The 22005-nt window shown below is 44.8% G+C and overlaps 1 protein-coding gene across 9 annotated transcripts; it reads left to right on the top strand.

Moving 5' to 3' along the window:
* The first annotated feature begins 3871 nt into the window (after positions 1 to 3871).
* On the top strand, positions 3872 to 21395 carry tle3a (TLE family member 3, transcriptional corepressor a). 9 transcript variants are annotated; one of them, XM_034534809.1, is made up of 21 exons: positions 3872 to 4007; positions 4541 to 4641; positions 4855 to 4918; positions 6266 to 6310; positions 10478 to 10540; positions 10797 to 10871; positions 12515 to 12541; positions 14445 to 14649; positions 15051 to 15058; positions 16507 to 16629; positions 17008 to 17058; positions 17152 to 17304; positions 17772 to 17904; positions 18010 to 18185; positions 18562 to 18635; positions 18713 to 18962; positions 19479 to 19726; positions 19850 to 19997; positions 20119 to 20269; positions 20497 to 20573; positions 20862 to 21395. In XM_034534809.1, the coding sequence occupies exons 1-21, from the start codon at positions 3984 to 3986 to the stop codon at positions 20967 to 20969; spliced, it is 2304 nt and encodes a 767-aa protein (XP_034390700.1). In that variant the 5' UTR covers positions 3872 to 3983; the 3' UTR covers positions 20970 to 21395. The 9 variants fall into 9 exon arrangements, with proteins under 9 accessions (XP_034390700.1, XP_034390699.1, XP_034390695.1 ...); XM_034534808.1 differs by having other exon boundaries at positions 12512 to 12541; XM_034534804.1 differs by having other exon boundaries at positions 10797 to 10901.
* Positions 21396 to 22005: the final 610 nt, after the last annotated feature.

Here is a 22005-nt window from a genome sequence, read left to right as displayed (position 1 = left end):
GATTATTTACATGAAACAAGATGCATATAAAAGTAGTTTTTTTTGTCTCCAGCAATGAAAGCTAAAGTAGAGTAAAATTATAGTGTTTCCTCTACTTGATCTTAAGGAGAAATCACACACTACAGCACATTTTACCATACACATGTGCTGTTATTAATTTCTGTTCTTGAGCAATGGTTGATAGCAGAGAATATTCATTAAATGTGCTTTATGTCCTCCTAAAATACAGCTCAGGATTCCTGCCAAAGACCTCATCTTTTTGTTTTAAGATGCTCTTCATGTCTGCATTTTTCTCTCTTGGACTTGTTTTTTTATTGATTACTGCCTGATGAGTCATAATGATAATACAGCACAGGCAATTCATCTTTCCACCACACACTGTAGGGCTTTTGTTGCATGGAATATGTATGTGTGTGTGTGTGTGTGTGTGTGTTTGTGAATTGCTGCGCCTCCTGCCTGTGAATGATATGTCTGACATGTGTTTGTTTGTGAATGTGCAGTATATGCCTGTGTTTATTTCCATGTAAACAGCATGCCACTACCCTGAAGTGCAATACAAACCCAACCTTTGCAGGCCCTCATTTTCTGCTTCATGAACAGGAAATTGAGCCTGCATGAGAGAGAGAGAGAAATGGCCAAGTGGTTTATTAACTGCAAGTCACATTAATGAGCCAATACTGTGTAATCTGATAAATTCCACCATGTCGTTGATCTTTGCCGTGTTCTGCGGCGGAAAAAAAACATGATTGGTATTGGTGGAGTAATACAAATATAGTTCCAAAGAAATGCAGAGTGTGACAGTTATAGCCACCTTTAGACAATAAGCCCTGCAGTAATTGTTTTGTGGAAGTAGCAACATATTTGCTCACGAGCTAGATATGAGCTATGTGGAAAGTGAGCTGCTCCTCAGTTCAAAGTGGCAGGAGTGAGGACAATCCCTGCTCTGTCAAGAATTAGAGCCACCTCTGCAAATAGGCCAGTGTGTAATGCCTGAGGGTGGGAGTTTCACTGAGGCTGGGGTTTCCGTGTAAATAAACAGTGTGGGGGTCTCAGTGGGCGGAGGGCCCCCTCTCCCTGGGGTTTGGCCCGGCCTTTTGTTGCCTTTAATCCAAGCACTCTCTATTGAAAAGCATGAGGGGGTGCCTCGCTGAGATTAGCCCGCCAGCTCTTGTGTGTGCTTGAGTTTCTCACAGACTGCCTCCATACTCTTGAAAATAACACAGTTATCCCACATCCTCAAGGTGGCTGACAAGAATGACAAGTAAGACCACTGCTGGGCAGTCTCAGACCTTAACATGACAAAATGACCTTAGCATTCCCCAAAGGCTACTACGTGCTTCATATGAGACATGGATGTTGTTTTGTAATTTTGTCACTTTTTATAGGCCTTATACAGACCATTATTAGATTAACAGCGATAATTAGTTTCCTGTTTTGTATAAGAGTACATGTAAGAAATGTGTAAATACTCCACATCCTGTATCTTGTTAATTTGACAGCTTTGAATGTGTGTTAGATTTTAAAAAACGGGAGATAATATAATTAGGCTTACTAATTATCTGGTTGTTTTTCCTCATTTCACAGGCTTGTTATCACAGCATACAACTGATGTAAGTCGCTTCTTTAAAAACAAAAAGACAAGTGTCTTATTTGTGGCGTTTGATTGTGGAAGCACCAGATCCGACCATGCATGCAGCATAACCTTAATATTACACTCAAGTTTAATGTTATAACAGGTTTCGACTGGCTATTTTTGATGAAAGGTAAACAAGAACCTTTTGTCTGCTCATTACATAGGTCCAAATGTAAAGGAAAACTACAGGTTGTAATGTTACAACTGTTTGCATGCTTCCTTTCTTCCTTTGTTTAATGTAGGCTCTCATTACCACGTGGTGGTAACAGATTGTTTGAACTGGAGAGAAAAGCCATTCGAAGCTAATTAAGCAGCCATTCCAGGCTCTATTCACAGGCAGAGGACCGAGGAGCACAGGCATTTGTCAGCGCTTGACCCCGCGTGGTATTGATTGACAATGCTGCTCCGTGAATGACAGGCTCGACGCTTCTGGGCCAATGGAAAGCCGGCGAGTAAGTGCGCCGCGCTGCCATTGGACGAGAGGCCTTAAAGCCGCAGAGGAATCCCACGTGGGGCAGAGTTGAACCTTCAAAACAAGGCGTCGAGGCTGCGCTCAGACATGGCTGATGTTCATATCAGACAAAGGCAATCATCTCTTCTCCCCCGCAGTGTAACTATTACACAGACGCTGATAGGTTGGCGCACGGATGTTGTTGTGCAAAAATCACGAGATATGTATGACTGAAATGTCGAGTCGGCCCCATGGCTTTAATTGTGTGGATATCGTCGATCGATTGGTCATTATCGTGTCCTTCCCAGTGTATGTGTGTTTGGGGGTAGTTTAACCCACGCGTTTCTGATTTGGGCCGCTACTTTCCATGTTTCACAGTAACATCGCTTCGCATTTTATAACTATACATTACAAAACAAGCTCACGTGTCCCCCCTTTTCCTTGTATGGTGAAAACAATTCATTGAAGGGTTGTTGCACCGCACCTCCCTCCCCATCCCGCTGGTGGTGGTCTCACCCAAAAATTCATCAACTTTATTTAGGCGGTAAACAAACAAAAAACACACACCCTAATGAAGCGCGGATGTGGAATTTGTGTTGTCTCTATCAAATTTGGATATCAACGTCGGCACATCACTGCCTGCTGTTGTTCTTTTACATGGTGGGACGGACGGATGATGCCTTGTGGATCCGCCGGATGATGTCATGTATCGTTGCACCCCACGTGGGGCCCGTCGCTCTCCGATAGGCAGATGTGGTCTTATTCCTTCCGAGTAATCCGATTGGACAGATAGACGCTTTCACGGCAGTTCAGCCCTGCTGCCTGTGTGTGGCAACCGGGGTAAACTGGACAACTGAGGGAAATGCGAGATTGTGGAGAGTACCATGTTACGCTTTTAAAGAATCTCCAACCTCTTCGAGTCGGAAGACAGATTTTGGAAGCATATATATTTTTTTCTTCATTTTGGGATTAACCGGCCACAAAAGTCGCACATTCCTTGGAGGTTCGCGGCGGAGAATAAAGTAGTTTAATCGAGCTCCGACCGCACCAAATTTTCTCCCAACTGCTCCCCCAGTCTGGCTGGGTGCGCTCCGGAGAGAGAGAGAGGATGCTTGTCGAGCTCCGCGTCCACCACGCTTACATTAGGAGGGATTAAGCGCATGAATTATAGCCGACTCTGTTTTTTCTTCAGGAACAAAAGTCGGACGGACGGTTAGGACGCACGCACGGGTATGTATTAAGCGGAGCTGTTGATACATTTTTTTGCAGTTTTTTTGGGGCGTACACACGCTCAACAGCAGCGCACCGTTTCCATCGCTTTCCGCGGAGGCAAACCGGAGGTGGAAGCCTGCTGGAGACGTCCGGGAGCCGGGTTTCGGTTGACGAACATCAGTCAAGATTAGAGACTCAAACAAACGAATTTCACGCAAGCGTTTTACATTTTGACGGATTAATTCGAGCGCGGTTCTTCGGTCCATGGTGTGTTTTTTTATCAGTTTTAAATTATAAATCGAAATGTGTATATATATATTTTCATAGTATACCGCTTGACCACTGACTGAATAAGGTCACCAAGAAGACAGAAGCGCAGGACTACAGTGCTGCTTTGTGACACGGCTCTGACGCCTCGAACTGGAACTAGTTCGCTGTTCTGACTACTTATTAGCAAACAACGTGCGCTGTATTGTGGTGGTGTTGGGTTTTTTTCGTCTAAAGGTTAAACCGCGTCATTTTTCAACACAGGGATTTTCACGACCTCCCCTGCCCCCCCTCCCTCACCCCCCCCCCCCCCCCCCCCTCCCTCGTTGCCTGCTGAGACCGGTGTGGCTGTGAGCACATTTCAACCATTTTGCCAAAGGACCTGTACACTGGAGAGATAAACAAAGGATACATTTCAAGATGTATCCACAAGGCCGACATCCGGTAAGAAGCGCTTCCTCTATACTTACTACAGCTTTCATATGTATCTGACAACACTGATGTTGACATATTTCCTGACTGTGCTGATTCCCTCTGAAAACTGCCCTGCAAAGCGTTTTCCACCCTTAATGCAACTCATCACATCTATATGGTTATATCATAATGCATGCTACACCAGAATATGCACTTAGTGGTAAATGGATGCAGATGGTTTGCATGCCTGGAGATATTTACTCAGCCATACACTAACATATGATATGACTCTGCTGAATATGGGGACAGGTGGTGGTTTGAATTCATTTTCAGATTAGATTTCATTTTCAGTGTGAAAGCCTATTCATGTTGTGTTATTAGCTTCTTGAGGTGTGAAGTAGACCGCCTCTCTGGTGTGGTAATGTCTTGCTTTCTGCAGGAGATATTATCTTCAAAGTAGTCTAATGTGAGACCTATTCTCCCTTCAGCAGCACAGCGCAGAAAATGAAGAATACAACTTTCTTGTGTGACTGGACTGATGTGAATTTTTTTTTCCCTTTCAGGCTCCACATCAGCCCGGTCAGCCTGGCTTCAAATTCACTGTAGCCGAGTCTTGTGACAGGATTAAAGATGAATTTCAGTTCCTGCAAGCCCAGTATCACAGGTAATGATTACAGAGTATATCACCAAAGTATGACAGTGGCAACATGTACTCTTTATTCAACAATTAAGGTTAAGGTGAATATTTGGTTCTTGAATGAAAAAAAAGAAGCATTTTTTGTTTTGTTTTATCATCTGATGTCAAGTGGTTAAAAGTGTGAGTGAGTTATTGAAGTTATAGAGATGCCTGAAATTGAAACCTTGTCTTCTATTTTAGTCTTAAGGTGGAGTATGACAAACTGGCCAATGAGAAGACAGAGATGCAGCGCCACTATGTCATGGTAAGATAATGTTACAATAGAGAGCAATTATGGTTGCAAATTGCACGGCTTGTTGAAGATCTAGTTAGGGTGGAGCGAGACAGGCTATTGTGATCACCTGTGTGGTGGTTAGGACGGGTTGAACGTCAGGTACAGGCCTGTGAAATGCCCCAGGGGTTTGATGTAGCTGGTTGTTACGGAGGCGCTCTTCCTGACAGGCAGGCGGCAGTGGGCTGAGGCTCCATTATAGTGTGCCCCTGATCTCCAAGGGTCGACTGCAGCGTTGCCCTCTGTGTGCTGATCTGATTATTCTCCTAGGAGACTCCCCACTCAGACATATGCATGGCCATAAATTAGGTGTGAGCTGATGGTGAGGGCCAGAGCCATGTGTGGGAAACACGCACCACGGCAAACAAAATGGAGGATGTGGAACCTGCTGCAGTTTCTTTTTGTACCAAGTTACCATCCTTTTAGAAAAACACAGGCGTGCTTATGACACAGGAATTTAGCTCAGACATGATGCAATCAGGAGATTCTTCTGAGCCAGTGTACGCTGTTGTCCCAGGTAAACACACCGGGGATGACTTAAACCAATACATGCAGGCTTAAGTTAAACATTCTTTTCACAGGAAAACAACATGTCAGCCTGACAGGGAGGAGGTTAGGTAAACATGTAGGGAAGTAACCCACAACCAGCACTGGGTGTCAGGTTACTCTACGGCTGCAAGGCTCTGATCTCAGACAGAATGGCTCTCTTGTTTGAGAGTAATTTTTGAAAAAGCTAATGGACTGAATAATGCATTGGCCTCATCAAATAGACGCTGACTGGAAAGCCATTTCTGCCCCGACTGCCACTTGTGGGCTCCACAGATTACATTTCAGCCAGACGGACTGACCGGGCTTGACATATCAAGAGTGTTGAGCAATCGCGTTACGCTAAGTAAATAGACATCCTGGAGATCTGAGGGTTTAAGATGGCGATCAATAAATCCAACCCTATCTTCGCTGTGCCAGCATTATAAACAACAATATATTGATGTATTGACTTTTTGCTGTTAGCTGCTCAAAGAACTCATTTTTTGTCTAATCTTTGTTTATCACCTTTACCAGCCAAAGCAACATTGTATTTAGGTTACAATCATAATGATTACAACCCATTTGATGATCTAATTATGGTTGTGATCAATGAAAACATTGATTCGTGGCTATATGCAGAATGTATTTGACATTGAAATGATCAAACAAAAGCGACTTTGTGAAGAACTTTAAAGTAATTGTGTAGATATATTAAATGTTGGCACAACTTGATTGTAGATGTGACTTTTTTTTGCATCATTAATCGCAATGAAATCTTTGCTTTCGTTTCAGTATTATGAGATGTCCTACGGGCTGAACATAGAGATGCACAAACAGGTAGGTACCTTCATGTTCCTCATCTTTTTCAGCTCAGTGGCTTTCCACAATGTCAGAGGATGTCAGGCCCAGGAGGAGCCACGAGGCTGTGAACTGAACTGAGCGTTGGTAATGAGCTGTAAACAGAAAGATCTATTGCACACAAACAAGGCAATACGATTGGAAACTTGTACCACCACTTGTACGATTGCTGTGGCCCTTTTAAAAAAAGAAACGCCAGTGGTGTAAAGCCTGGATTTGTCTCAGCCTTTTGATAAGATTAAAGGTAGACTTTGGCAGGCTCGGCCTTTGACTGAATGATTTAAGAGAGAGGATAACTGATGGCTCACCATTTCTTTTTAAAATGAACCGTAATTAAAGGAGAGGGGCAAAAGTCCTTTAATTACGTATTGTGTCCTTATCTTATCAAAAGATCCCATCATGTATTGCTCCCCAGATCAGTCACACTGATGCTTGCAGAGATAAAGATTGAATGAATGAGTAATCCGGAGATTCCCATGAATGCTGCTCTTAAACCAGTGAGGCTGTCCCGTCTCCTGCGACAACCTATAGCCTGGTTAATGACAGCATTGGAGGTACAGCGGATTGGTGTGCTAGGGTGATCCATCAGTGTCTGAGTCGTGTGTCACAATGCCACATGTCTGTCAGGGCTTGGGCCGCTCTGATAGCTTCTGTCATGCACTTATCGCCAACCAGAGGAAAAGGAGGGGGATGGGAGCCGGAGACAAGTTGGAGAATAGAGCTGGGGGAGGGGCAACAGCCCAGCTCTGTGTAAACAGGTTAATCGACTGATCCTTTTTAGCGCCTGACTTTTATCAGGAACCTCTACAGAGCTGATGGAAGCGCTTGAATAATTCATCAGTGGGGCCCTAACCTGCTGAACGGCGTGTTTGTGAGCAAACAGCGTGGGCCCCGTCCATGCAGCTCCCCCAGCTTACAGCTCAGCCAGGGGAGGAGGAGAATATGGGGAGTGGTTTACAGGCAGGGTTGGGATGGATTATTGGATGCACATAGGCATTTTATTTCCCTGCCAGGAGATTTATTTCATAGTGAGGAAATCCATTCCTCTAAATGTGCCTTTTTCATTACAGTGCAGGGACATAATTCAGATTTCGGAACACACACACCGGCACAGCTCAGATGGCCTGATGTGGCAGTGTTATCTGATCCCTCTCTATCAGCCATGACAGTATGTAGATGCAAACGGCTAATTTCTGCTGTGTGTTGTCAGCCAGTAATTACCATCATCTGGCGCTTGTTTCCAAGAGCTGCTTGGGGGTTTGGGGTTTAGGGTGTTGGTGAGGCTCAATCAGATTTGGCTGTTACCTGTGGTCGTAACACAGACATGCGACGCATGGCTGCAGGAATCATTTGCTAAGTAGCAAACTATCTGCCATACCCCGAGCCAAAACAAACTTGGTCAGCCAGCGGACTCTCTGCAGTGTTCATACAATAGAGACGTGCAGTGAAAAGTGGTGGGAGAAACTGTGGCTCTCCAAGTAAATGCTCCCATATCCCCAATCTGTCATGTGGGCTGGAGGGAAATAATTCCAGGGTGTGAACTGTTGGATGTCAGGGCCATTTCTATTAACAGAAAGTTATTGTGTTTTAGGATGAGGCTTGATGTAGGATTTTATGATATTTTTCTTAGAATATGTTTATGGCTTTAAGATCACAGCTGCCCTTTAGCCAAGACCTGGAGGTCTGCTGCAGCTGACGAGGTTAATCATAGTAATCTCATGCATCCATTCAGGCCGGCTGTTGGCCATACTCAATTGCTTAATCAATACAAATAACTTCAAATGGCAATTAGAAATGGACTTGCTTCACATTAACAAAGGCTCTGAGGCTTTGTGTAACATCTCAATTTAGTGGAAACGTGTCATTTTCTGGCTTAGATTAGCTGATAGTGAAGTGCTAGTCTAATTCTCTTCCTGCTAGAAAAATTCAGTCAAGGTGCGTTCATCTTGGACAAACTGGAGGCCCTCCAAATCTGACAAGTCAAGTATTGTTTATAGATGGATCATGTGACCAGAGCCAACAGTAGTTTTCCCTCTATTTAATACTCATCAGTGTCTCAGATCCATTTTCCCACTGCTGATAGCAACAGGCGAATACCTTTCTCCACACCATTGACAAGCCAGCCTGAGAGTGCACTTAAAGTGGTGCTACACAGGTCCGAGTACCTGTAATTGTGTAGCAGCAGCGCAAAGCTGGTCTCTCAAGGGCCAAGCTGTCATCTACTTAAAGTGACAACAGCCCTGTTTTTATCTGGCGGCAGTACAACAAAAAGTCCTCCCAACACTGCACTGTATCTATTCTGGCAACAGTGGTGAGCTGAGTTGATGCCTTTTCCATGTATTTGCATGTTGTACTGTGAGAGTGTGGAGGCTGCTAGTTGTTTAGGGCACAGTGGATCAGCCACCTCCTGACCTCTTCCAGCCAGCTGTCACCATGACACTAAGCTACAGAGGAATGGACTTGTGCGCTCAAGGCCTTTTCACAAATCCTGTCAAATGTTCGACTGCTATTGACATGGCTTATCTCAACAAACATGGATTATACAGGCTGTCGCTTTTCAACCATTTCTGAGGGCGTTCTTGAGCCTTTACTAGAGCACTTACGACATTGCATTAATACTAATGCCGATAAAACCTTTATCCAACCCTCCTACTGCTTTATTGGTTGTAGGTCACATTTATTGTGTATCACAGGAGTTCAGTGTCTTTCTTGTCAGCAGACTGTAATCAAGTTATAATCAGTGTTGTCTTTATAGACATGTGCCGCCACATATTTGTTTCACATTATTGCCTCTGATCCCAGGCTTTACTTTGTCTCATCTGATATTTCATCTTCAGCTTGTTTGTCCTGCTGGCTGGCCCGGCTAAGTGGCTATCCATGTTGCAGCTTGGGTCAGCAAGTCTCGTTCTGTTGCACATTACTCTCCAATCTTTCTGGCTCTGCTCAGAGGTAATACATCTGGCTGCCAAAACTGCCTGGCATTTCTGCCATGTGTAATAAATAAGCTGGCGGTCGGCAAAGTACATTGTGTGTGCTGCTCCAAATGAAAAATCTGAGAAAATCCCTGCGACGTGTTTGTGTTCCGCAGTGGCCTTGGGTTGAACTGCAGCTCGTAAATTCCATCGATGATGTAGCTTTGGCACTGTTATTTTTCTGCTCCCAGCGCAGTGCTTGAACCTGAGAGTCTCATCTTCCATCCCTGGAAGAAGAAAGAGGCAGAACGAGCCGGCTGTGCAGTATTTTTTTTTACAGGGGAGTGGGTATATCACCACCACTGTGAACACCTCCTCCCATTGCTCCTTTTATCCGCCGTTCATTTGCTACGTTCATGTGATCGACAGGCTGAAAATTCAATTTAATGACCTGCCTCCAAGCACATAATATGATTTTAAAGCCTGTTACGGTCAAGCAGAGGTGCCATTTGCATAATGATCTCAGCAAGATAGGGCTGCAGCCGTTGCCATGGCAGTTGGTAGACAAGCAGAAGAATGGAGGCAAGGCTCTGTGGATGGATGGGAGGTTGGCAGGGTGGTGGACTGGGAAGCTGATTGCAGTGAGAAATGGCCTATGCTTCAATCCTGGAAAGGCAGAGCTCTAGCACACCACTATGTTTACAGGCTGGTAGTTGTCTTCTAATAGTATTGATCATAGATTTGAGGTGCGTGACCCTCCAGGTCATTATGGTTTGTAATCTTTGCTCAAACTACAGTTATAACCCTTTTAATGTAAATTGCCTACGGTGTCACATGTAGGTAAACAGTGCAGTCTGGTTTGTGGGCCTCACTTCCTGGGGTGTGGTTGTGTGGTTCAACTCTGAGGTTAACTGCAGGACAGCGGAGTTGCAGATGAGGGGAAGGAGGGCAGAGCGAGAGAGGATCCTCTCAACACAGCAGCACTCTGCCTGCTCATATCCGTTTAACATGGAGTGCACTCTCAGCACAGCTGTGCTCCATCCCCTTGGGCTCTCCTAATGTTTTAAATATTTCAAATGTCAATATCACGCTGTTTAGAGGATGTTGAGTCAAGCAGTTCTGATTGCCGCAGTAATTGACTTAATCGGTGTAAACATTAAAGGCGGGGTTATATGAAGTCACTGTCTGTCTGTTCCATACTTAACTGTCATGTTGCTCCTCTTTTGTTTTTCAGACTGAGATTGCCAAGCGGCTCAACGCAATTTTAGCTCAAATTATGCCTTTCCTGTCACAAGAGGTGAGTTTTGAATGTTGCGCTCCTACAGTTTAGTACTGAAGTAAAGTTGCGTATTGTAGCCTGGTTTCTAAAGATACTACTTTAAAAAAAACTACTAAAAAAACAACTTGAGGTTAAGTAATTGTGTGTGGCGTTTGCCCTCACTTTTAAAATTGCAGCAGCACTATGAAAATGAAGTGTGAAATTTACAGATAACTGAGTGTGGGTGTGTGATGTTGGCGTGCCCCAATGATCTTTTGTAAATGTCTTCCCACAGCACCAGCAGCAGGTTGCTCAGGCAGTAGAGCGGGCTAAGCAGGTGACTATGACTGAGCTGAATGCTATCATCGGGGTACGTGGACTTCCCAATCTGCCTCTCACCGTGTGTACCCCCTTTTTATTCTTTTATTTGACCTGTACATTTGATGATGACTAGCTATGAATACTTTTCCATGTCTTCTTCATGCACCAAGTAGACTGAACTGTGTGATAAAAGTTCTTATCCTATTTTGTCTTATATTCTTTACCAACATATTCAAACTACATACAACAAGCGTAGCTCTCAAGATCTGATCTATTGCTCCAGCTTTGGCCTCGGCGGCATCTTCACTGCCTTGTTGTGTGTTTATAAATGCAAGCTTGAGAGCTCTTGAGATCCCCTTCGCAGCTTGTATTGCTTTAATTGGCTAAGGTTTTAACGAGGAGCCTCATCCCTCACTGCTGACCTGGATAGCTGTGGGAATTAAAAGGCTGAGGGTGAGCAGAACAGAGCCAGCGCTGCAAGCTAGCGGAGGCAGTGCAGACAGCAGTCAGCCATCACAGCAGCTCTGTTTGCACACCGCAGCACTGAGCTGTAATGTATGGTGTTCATCACTGCTTCAAAACACCATCTGCTCCTCATTGATCAGCTGTACTCACCCTGCCCTCCTAGAACAGAAGTGATTGGTGTCACCCTCAATACAAAGCGCAGGCTATCTGTGGGCTTATTACTACAGTTGATTCTTGCAGTCTTTAGCATGCATAAGGGGCTGCCCCCAAAAGGCTGACTTGATGACTGGAGACACACATTGGAATTCAATTAATGCCCCCATGGTGACCTTTGTGTTCCTGGATAATTGCTCCCTAGGATTTGTCTGACCAGGTGTCTTGAGGTGATGGAGTGCTGCTTGTTTTTTTGTATCAGTTGGACTGAAGCCAATGCTTTATTACAGCTTTACCAAAACAGAGCAGCTGCAAGCTGGAGTTATTTCTAAGAAACTGATTTGATTTGTGGCTCCTTCCTCTGTCTGTGATTTTCACATTTAGAACAATATAATGCTGGAATATGTCTGTGCTTTTGTGGCTCACTGTTGGCCTTTGGCTATAAAAAAAGTGTTAGTCTTTTTAAAAGTCTACATTTGATATAATATTGGACAATTTATTGTTTTAGTATATAGTCCCATTTGGCATCCGGCCTGTTTTATGAAACAGACAGGTGTTCACACAAGTCACGACGGTTGCTCATGTCAGAGCAGGTGGAAATGTAGCTACTGTATGTTTTACGAATACCTTACCATTAGTTATTCATTGAGGAGAAGCTCTGTAGGCATGCCAAAATCTTCATGCATATTGTAAAGCAAGGTGGGGGGAAAGAGTGTGCCAGGCAGACAGGCAGCATCCAGGAGCCAGCTGCATACTTTATTGATGGGACTCGGGGCCATTAATAGGATGCAACTAGGGCAGCTGCTTGCGTCGAGATGAACCTGACTTGTGGGGCTCCTATTTGATTAGAAAACATGGCAAATATTGAAGTCAGCCAAGAAATAGTTCAGATAAACCCACCTTTCTCCGACTTGCCACCTGGATAAACACACACAATGACTTTGTTTTAAAAGGAAATTCAAGTAAATTATCTATTCATTATGTCTGTAACATCATTCATTGCCATATATAATACTGGAGATAGGGCTTCTAGCAGCTGTAGCGCTGACTGTTTTCTGTCCTCCTTTTCAGCAGCAGCAGGCTGGCTACCCGGCTCTCATGGTCAGTGGCATCCACACATATCTGTATGTGCCATGCTGTTGTTAATTGACTTGGTGTGTGCACACATTTGGGCTTGAAGGGCTTGTGCATGCTGCATGGCACTTTTTCTGTCCAAGTGCTATGCTTGTTGTTTCACTATAGTTGGTGTACATAGTACACTAGAGACTACTATAATACAATTGTATTATATGGTCAATTTTACCTGTGTGCTTGTGTTTTTCTGTAGCTCCGCTCACTCTGAGAAAAAGGGGCAAAGAGTAGGTCTTTATCTTGGAATATTAAATTAGAGGAAATAGGCCAGACTCCTTTCTTTATTTATTATTGTCTTCATTTATGGACCTCTAATGAGGGCTCTTGCTGATCAACCATGCATATTACCCATCAGTGCCTCATTAAACACAATGAGCGAGGGTGGCTCTCCCCTGCCAATGAACTGGCTCCTTAATTTCCCTCATGGACACAATATTCTCTCTCTTTCTCTCTCTCTCGCCCCCTCTCTCTCTCTTTCGCCCCCTTTCTCTCTCTCTCTCTCTCTCTCTTACACACACACACACACACACACACACACACACACACACACACACACACACACACACACACACACACACACACACACACACACGCGCGCACCCACACACACACATCTGCCCTATAGAGCAATGGACAAGGTTGCAAGTTAAAAACATCACCAATTTCTAATCTGGTCTTCTCTACCTCCAGAGCAATAATGTAGAAACATTTTAAAACCCTCCATTTTAAAACCCTCCAGATAAGGACATGTTTTAGAAGTAGGTGCCCTTTTGTAAGACCTACGACGCATGTTGCTACTGAGTTAATGTATTTTTAACTATGTAATAGGCAAGTGTGTTGTACCAACTCCCCAGTCATTACTAAGTGCCTAATATTCCTGAAATGGTCACTGATTGAAGTCCGTCTTGTAAAAGAGAGGAGGTGCTCGCTGTTACAGCAGCTGAATTATTCAGCTGGCTCGTAGACGGGTAATAAATTGCTGATGTTTTTATTGGTGTCTCAGCTAAGTATTATTTAACCTGGCTTTAAACTGCTTACTTCCATGCTGAGTGCCTTTTAACTCCCATCCATTTCCCTGTGCCTTTCAAATATTGATGGTGAATATTGGAAGGTTGACTGAGTGCCAGCATGGGACCCCTGGTCCTGGCTCCCACAGCAGCTTTCCAGACACACGCACACACACACACACACACACACACACACACACACACACGCACACACACACACACACACACTCAAATACTTGGAGTGAGAGGGAAAGAGTGCCAGCTTCTGGCACTTAGTGTTCCCGCAGTCTCTTAAAGCATGGATGTGCAAATGATTCATGTTCTGTTAATCCAGGAACATGAATACGAAAGGAGTAAAGGTTGTTTTTTGAAGTCTTTAAAAAGCAGGTAGTTGTTTAGATTCCTACACAGCTTGGTGTTCCTTAAGAGGATTGCTCAACTCACTGAGTATGAAATGCGCTAGTTTACCTGGTGTGAAATCATTCCTCTGCGTTAAGCTTTGGTCTAATCCAACTTTTCTTTGCTGTTTGTCGATAATGTAGATACATTTATTTTATTTATTTTCTTCAATGCACTACTAACACTGTGCGATTGAGTGTCTCCAGCCCTGCGACTCATGCATTAGACGTGTTGAGCAGTTGATCATTCGTAACTTCTACTCTCCTCAGCACAGATCTAGGGCTTATGCCACCATGGCCTGGTATGGATATAGCACTAGGGGGGATTGCTGTCGCATCCTGACAGTAATAGCTGTGTGAATGCGCTAATTTCATCCGGGGTTTAACTGATCAGCCTAATGCTTTAGTGTGTGGTTTCTTCTTGCTTTCTCCCTCCGACCCACTCGCTGTTTGTCTGTCTACTTACAGCAGCAGCAGCTCCAGGCACAGCACCTCTCCCATGCTGCTCACGGGCCTCCGGTCCAGCTGCCACCTCACCCTTCAGGCCTCCAGCCACCTGGCATCCCCCCTGTGGCAGGCGCCGGGTCAGGCCTGCTGGCGCTAGGTGCCCTGGGCAGCCAAGCCCATCTCCCAGTGAAGGATGAGAAGAACCACCATGATCTCGAACACAGAGGTGAGGCATTGCTCTCCAACTTGGAATTGCTTATCACCAGTTTATTTCGAAGAATTAAAATGTATATTTAGTTTAACATTATTGCATAGATGTTAAACTGGAAAAACACAATTTAGTCCTTGTTACTCTCGAGAGGGGGATCACAGGGCCCTTAGGTGAGGAGCACATCCTGTCTGTTCACATTCTGTCTGGGTAATGAGCTGGTACATTCCCAGCCCATGACTGCAGAAGCTATTCAACAGCTCCAACACACGTTGATAAGAGGGGCCTTGTGCCCTGCAGCTGATTCTCACACGTTCAGCCAGAAGCATCTATTATGATATGCTAACTGACGAGTTTTTCTCTTTGCTCCACTTGGTTTCCTCATCACCTCTGCCGCCACCCTGATGTCTGCGATACAGAGAACACGGTGAGTGTCCAAACCAGCAACTGTTTTTGTTACAGGGCTTGTTGGGTTTTATTATTCATCTACACTGCAAATGTCAAGTACAAATTCCTACCAACACCATGCTAGCGCTGATTTCATGCACTGTTGTAATCTGCTTTCAATAAAATAATTAATTGGAAATGAGGCTCGGAATATAAATCCTGTGTGTTTAATCCAGAAGGGAACTGACTGGTATCATGCTGGAGAGATTAGAAGCCTTGTAATTTCATCACAATTAAAGAAAGACTTTGACTTCCCCTTCTTAAAGGATTTATTTGATCCCTTCTACTGTCTCCCTTGTTTACCAGCTCACTCTCCTCCTTGGCATGTGATGAATATTTATGAACACAAATGGAGAGCTGTTTTGTTTTCTTTTTATCCACCCCGTCTGGTGGACCTGCTAAAGCGTTTTATTGGAATGGCTGCAATCTCTGATGGCTTGTGATGTGCCTGTGAGATTGTGTTTCTGTAGGCTGAGCTGGCTGAATGGGTGCAGTCATGTCTGAAGAAATGGAACTCCTGGGGCGATTAGCAGGCCTGTTTTGTTTCTGTGCTCTTGTCCCAGGTCATCTGATAGCAGAGTGGTGACTTTGGTTAATGAGTCACGCTAAGCATCTCTTTAAAGGTCAGCCATTATGCAGAGAGTGGCCCTTTGCCCAGACTGCTAGTCCATCGGCCATTGTTCAATTCTCCTGGCTACCAACGACTTAGTCCATGTTGTTGCTTTGGTCTTCAGAAGAAGGGACTCAGGGAATCAGGAGAACTTGGCAGTTTACAGGCAAATGGCAAACTCCTGTGAAAGCTGCTGGACACCTGCCTAGTTCCTCCCATTTGGAGTGAGCTGTCCCAGCTTGTGTGGGCAGGCAGGTTCCATGAAGAAGCACCAGTCAGTCCCACGCTGCCGTGCCCACTGGCAGGATATAGATTCTCTTTCTTTATCAGAGCTCAAAGCCTGAGCTGACATGCTGCCCAAGCGCGCTGCGGCAATCAATGCCCACAACATACAGCTTCTCTCTCTCTCTCTCACGCTTAGCCTGACTGACTCCGGAGAAAAGGCCCTCTGTTCAGCCATAACACACTGCTCATGTCCCTCTGAGGCTGCTTGTTGTCCAGTTATGAGGAGGAGGGAGCCCAGCTCGGAAAACAAGACCTCCTCCTTTCAGTTCAGATAATGGCCCATTCTGTTGTTTGGGTAGGGCCGGGCTTGTGTGTGAGATTGGCCTTGGCTGGTGTCAGGGTACTGCGTGGAGCTGGCCTACAGCTGCATTTTAAGAGTCTGCAGCATCCCTAGTTGTCTGAATGAGGCATTTTTAGTGTTTGGGTTGGCACAGTGTGTTCTTTGTGAATTTGTAACGGATGAATGACTCTCTGCTCTCTTTTACAATGAAAGATGAAATGGTAATAAAGTATGTTTGGTTTTCTCTTTGCAGAATAACTCTGTATCCCCCTCCGAAAGCTTACGCACAGCCAGTGAGAAGCACCGCAGCTCCTCTGACTACAGTTTGGACTCTAAGAAACGCAAAGTGGAGGAGAAGGACAGTTTGAGCAGATATGTAAGTCATTAAAGGAATTGTTGACCTTTTGGGTCCACAATGTCTTTGTGTTCAATATGACGCTACAACCAAGAGTTGGTTAGCTTAGCGTAAAGACTGGAGAATGGAGCGACAAAGGGGAATTTACCACCTTTTTATAAGAAAAGAAAAATACACTGTATGGGGAAGTACATTTTTGGCCAGCATCAATGTTGCTGGAGTCTTTGCTGGTTGCATGGCAACCTCACCGTGACACCAGGAAGTTAATGTGCTGGACTCAACCAACTCTCAGTATTGGCGAATAAGCATATTTCCCAAAATGTCAAAGTACTTCATCCTGTAGACTAAGACGTATTTCCCTAAATATCAAGGTGACTAATTTCCCAATTATCTTTACAGGACAGTGACGGAGAGAAAAGTGATGACCTGGTGGTAGATGTATCTAATGAGGTGAGCAGAGCAGCATGCAATTGTAAAGGCATATTGACATGTAGCAAGACGAAGCCGTTCCATAAATGTAAATCTATTGCTCTGTTTCTCCAGGACCCTGCCACTCCGCGAGCAAGCCCTGTCCACTCACCTCCTGAAAATGGCATTGATAAGCCCCGCCCTCCAAAAAAAGACACACCCAACAGCCCTGCATCAGTGGCATCCTCTGGGAGCACCCCCTCATCCAAGGCCAAGGAGCTAAGTCATGTAAGACACCAAGAGTTACGAACAAACTAGGACAGAAAGGGTTTAAATGAGAATTGCAGAGAGAGCAAAGGGATATGTGCAAATAAATCTAGGACGTTTTCTGCAGTGGATTAAGAATGGCTGTCGGTGCTTTAAGTGCATGACTAAACGTCAGGGATAATATTGTCCCGCATCAGGATCAGTCAGGTCTTCTCTGTTAATAGCTCAATGTATTTAACTCCTCCAGGATTTTTTCCCCTCTGCCTCACTAAAAGATTAAAGCCAAAGCAGTAAGGGGATAAAAACGGCCCCATCTCCATTGTAACCATAATAGGTTTTAGAATAAATAGCAGTTTATGGCTTTGCAGGACTATGAGGGTTGTCAGAATTAGATTGGATTAAGTTCAGTTTGCTCTCAAATTGTCAATCTGCACAGTGCTTGGCTTTCGGGATTGTGAATGTACTTCCCTCTCTCGTTCCCTCGACAGAATGACAAATCTTCCACGCCTGGCCTCAAGTCCAACACCCCCACCCCCCGCAACGATGCCCCCACCCCTGGCACCAGCTCCACCCCTGGGCTCAGACCCATTCTGGGCAAACCACCAGGCATGGAGGCTCTAGGTTCGTAACACTCTCTTTCCTCGCAAGCAACTGAGATTATTTTTATTTTGATCCTCCCAATGTATTGTTATGCCACCAATATCCTCCTATTGTCTTTGTCTGTAGCAGCACCAGCTTTACGTACCCCTCTGTCGATTGCTGGTTCCTACCCTACCCCCTTTGCCATGATGGGTCATCATGAAATGAATGGAGGCCTCACCAGTCCTGGTGTGTACGCTGGTCTGCACATCTCCCCTCAGATGAGCGCTGCAGCAGCTGCAGCATATGGACGCTCCCCGATGGTAACACTCTTCCCTGTCCTTTTTAAATTGCGCTATTTGGGATCATCTTCAAGCATTGCACATGTTTAAAATATTTTGACACTATGTCTCTTGCCCAGAGTTGGATAAAAAGATCAATACCTTTCTGTATCTGTCTGTAAAATGTTCCCTGTGGAGTTGTAGCATCAAAAGGCTGTTTATCTATGAGTAGGTCCCTGTTTTGTGTATTTCATGCACACAGAGGGATTTTATTTTTTTTAACTTTTGGGCAGAGCCAAGCTAGCCGTTTCTCCGTTTCCATTTTGTATGCTAAGCTAAGGCTTCAACCTTTTTTGATTTGACTGATCACTGTCAGTAACATTTGGTATTCAAAGGCTTCCATCGTGTCATTTTTCAGGGGTTTGATCCTCACACCCACATGCGAGCTCCAGGCCTTCCGACCAGCCTCACATCAATTTCGGGTGGCAAACCGTAAGGGTCTCACCAAACGTGATTTTTTTTTTAAAACAGCAGTGACATAAAACACTAACCCGTGACTTTTCCACCAGGGCTTACTCCTTCCACGTTAGTGCAGACGGTCAGATGCAGCCCGTGCCCTTCCCGCCCGACGCACTGATCGGCCCGGGTATTCCACGCCACGCCCGTCAGATCAACACGCTGAGCCATGGCGAGGTGGTTTGCGCCGTTACCATTAGCAACCCCACACGTCATGTCTACACTGGTGGCAAAGGCTGTGTCAAAATCTGGGACATCAGCCAACCTGGCAGCAAGAGTCCCGTGTCCCAACTGGACTGTCTGGTGAGCATGGCTGCTGATTCACGTTACGATCATCAACAACTTTTTTTGACACCTAGTTCTGTTTGTTGAAAAGTAATGAACTGTATACACAACCTCATTCCATTCACAATGGAATAATTCTTTGTTATACAACGGATCACAACGGGCACACATCCCACGGACAGTTTACTGCACCCCCTACACAATTGAAGCTGAGGCTTTCACTCAATGTTTGTGTAAAATAGAAGAAAGCACTTTCAGCAACAACCCCCCCCCAAAAAAATGATGAAAAAAAGCAATCACACATTTTTTTTGGTATAAATTATGTTTGAAATATGAACGTCACAAAATACATGTGTTGATGTGATAAACTAAAATCGCAAAATATAGCAGGCAGAGTATGTTTGAGAATACCCGTAGCTTGGTTTATTAAGACGGAAGGATTTTCATCCTCTTTCCCAACGACTTGTTCCTAAATCTCTCTCTAGCTCCGCTGACGTAAACATATATTGATTCGCTTTGTCCTCTGTGCAACAGAACAGGGATAACTACATCCGCTCCTGTAAGCTGCTGCCTGATGGCCGCACATTGATTGTTGGAGGCGAGGCCAGCACATTGACCATCTGGGATCTGGCCTCTCAGACACCCCGCATCAAGGCAGAGCTCACCTCCTCGGCCCCGGCATGCTACGCCTTGGCCATCAGCCCCGACGCTAAAGTCTGCTTCTCCTGTTGCAGTGATGGAAACATTGCCGTTTGGGACCTGCACAACCAGACTCTCGTTAGGTTGGAAGAAAACACTTATTAACACTGTGTGGGCTACGGCCCCACAACATGAGTGCTGTTGTGTGAGCAGTTGTAAAAGGGGATGTCAATAACTGTTTGTATGCTTTCTGACTTTGACTGCAGGCAGTTTCAGGGTCACACGGATGGTGCTAGCTGTATTGACATATCCCATGATGGCACTAAGCTTTGGACAGGTGGTCTTGACAACACTGTGCGCTCCTGGGATCTGAGGGAGGGTCGGCAGCTGCAGCAGCATGACTTCACCTCACAGGTACAACCTTGTAAAATAGAAAAGATGGAGGACATACGCACACATCCATATGCTTACTGTGGAGGGCAGTTTCCTTTCAGCCCGAGAACTGTCAGTAATTACTGTTCTGTCCAATTTCCAGATATTCTCCTTGGGCTACTGTCCAACTGGAGAGTGGCTTGCTGTGGGCATGGAGAGCAGCAACGTGGAGGTGCTCCACCACTCAAAGCCTGACAAGTACCAGCTCCACCTGCACGAGAGCTGTGTCCTCTCCCTCAAGTTCGCCTACTGTGGTATGAACACACACATACAATGAGGGAGAGATAATGCTGAGTGTGCTAGCCTGCAAAATGGCCTTAGCCTGTCCAACTTTATGTAGTGCTAAAACTACAGTTCCCTTTGTACAGTCTGAATGCCTGTTGTGTTTTGAGGGTTACCTAATGACTCTTAATTTATATATATTTGTTTACCACTTCTTAGTCCAAGGAGGCCTGATTGCACTGTTTTTTTTCTTTTACAGGTAAATGGTTCGTAAGCACTGGGAAGGACAATCTGTTGAATGCTTGGAGGACTCCTTATGGCGCCAGCATATTCCAGGTATGTAGATCAATACACTCTGTCTGCAGCCAGTCCAAAAGTATGCACAGTTGTCTCTTAGAGGAAGGGCAAAGCGACCGCTGTCTGACAGGACACTCCGATCAGTGAAAACTGAACCTGAATTATTGACCTGACAAAGAAGTCTTTTTGAGGGGCATCAGGCCAGAACTTGATGCCATTGCAATCTAATCTTGCCTCGTAGTCAGCTAATCTTCTGCACTTAACTTCAAATGTAGATGAGAATGTAAACTGCCACCAGGAATAACATGTTTTTTGTATCCTCTTCAGTCCAAGGAATCCTCATCTGTCCTAAGCTGTGACATCTCGACAGACGACAAGTATATTGTGACCGGCTCTGGTGACAAGAAGGCCACTGTATATGAAGTGATCTACTAGAACAGACTGCTTTGGCTTGGAGCATGCTCATGCTCGGTAGACTCTTCCTCCATCTAGCTTCCCTCAGACAGACCGCATGGATGTTGCCTGCAGCCCCGGAGTGGATGGGCAGGAAGTTTGGCAGTGCCAGACTGAAGTGGACGTTGGTGCTGTTATGGCCGTGGACGCTGTGACCTTCGACTCTGCCCTTCCTCACTCATACAACTAACACTTGTACAGCAAGTGCAGTTCCACGAGGCACTCAGAAGAAAATAATGTCTTGCTGTTTTATTGTTTGTTGGATATTTCTTTTTTTATTCGTCCTTTTTAATGTGGAGATAAAGTTCCATGACACAACTAGAAGCGGCGCTTCGCTCTGGAGCTTCTCCTTGGAGGTCCTGTGAAAAGTGTACATAATGGAGTAATAAAAGGCCTTTTATAGATTTATATTTTGGTGTCCAGTTACGCTTGTGATGGTTCTTTCTTGTGCTCTCCGTGATTTTCTGTCCCCTCTAGGGAAGGAAATTAGATTAGGACTTTGTAAGAGGATATTCTATTTCAGTTTTTTTTTTTCCTCTGCTTTTTCCATGTTCTTTGTCCAGAATGACCTTTTTGGAAATCTAATTTTGATTTTTTTTTTCTTCCTGACAACGGCATTTTTCTCCGCTATTTGCTGTAATACAGACGTTTGTCCCATGGATTTTAGCAGTGGTGGATTCTGCAAAGGACCTTTTTTTCAGACTGGAAGAGGAGAAAATCATGGTTTCCAGTCATGTCTACCCTTTGGCCCTGGTCAGCAGAAATTCAGAAATTCCACTTTTATAATAAAGACCTATCACTGAACACTGGCTGCTTTCAGTGACATTCAATGGATAACAAGAAGCAGCTGTGACTTGAGTTCAGTCTGTTGACTCGACTAGTGTATGAATCTTAATTTATCCACTCAGCAAAGTTTAGTCATCAGGCTATGGGTTAATTATTGCCTCTTGTTTGACTCTCTGTGACTGATGTGCAGGACTTACATGGTTACTCATAAAGTTGGCAGGCAAAGCCATTA

Source organism: Cyclopterus lumpus, chromosome 6 (genome assembly GCF_009769545.1).
Source record: "Cyclopterus lumpus isolate fCycLum1 chromosome 6, fCycLum1.pri, whole genome shotgun sequence".
Classification (NCBI taxonomy): Eukaryota; Metazoa; Chordata; class Actinopteri; order Perciformes; family Cyclopteridae; genus Cyclopterus; species Cyclopterus lumpus.
Note: the sequence above shows the minus strand (reverse complement) of the source record. Positions and strands in the feature narration are given on the sequence as shown.

Coding starts and splice junctions, on each gene's coding strand:
- tle3a (XM_034534803.1), top strand. CDS start 3,984: ATGTATCCACAAGGCCGACATCCG. Junction 10,902..12,511: donor TTCCCAATCTGCCTCTCACC/GTGTGTACCCCC, acceptor CCTCCTTTTCAG/CAGCAGCAGGCTGGCTACCC. Junction 17,305..17,771: donor AGGCCAAGGAGCTAAGTCAT/GTAAGACACCAA, acceptor TTCCCTCGACAG/AATGACAAATCTTCCACGCC.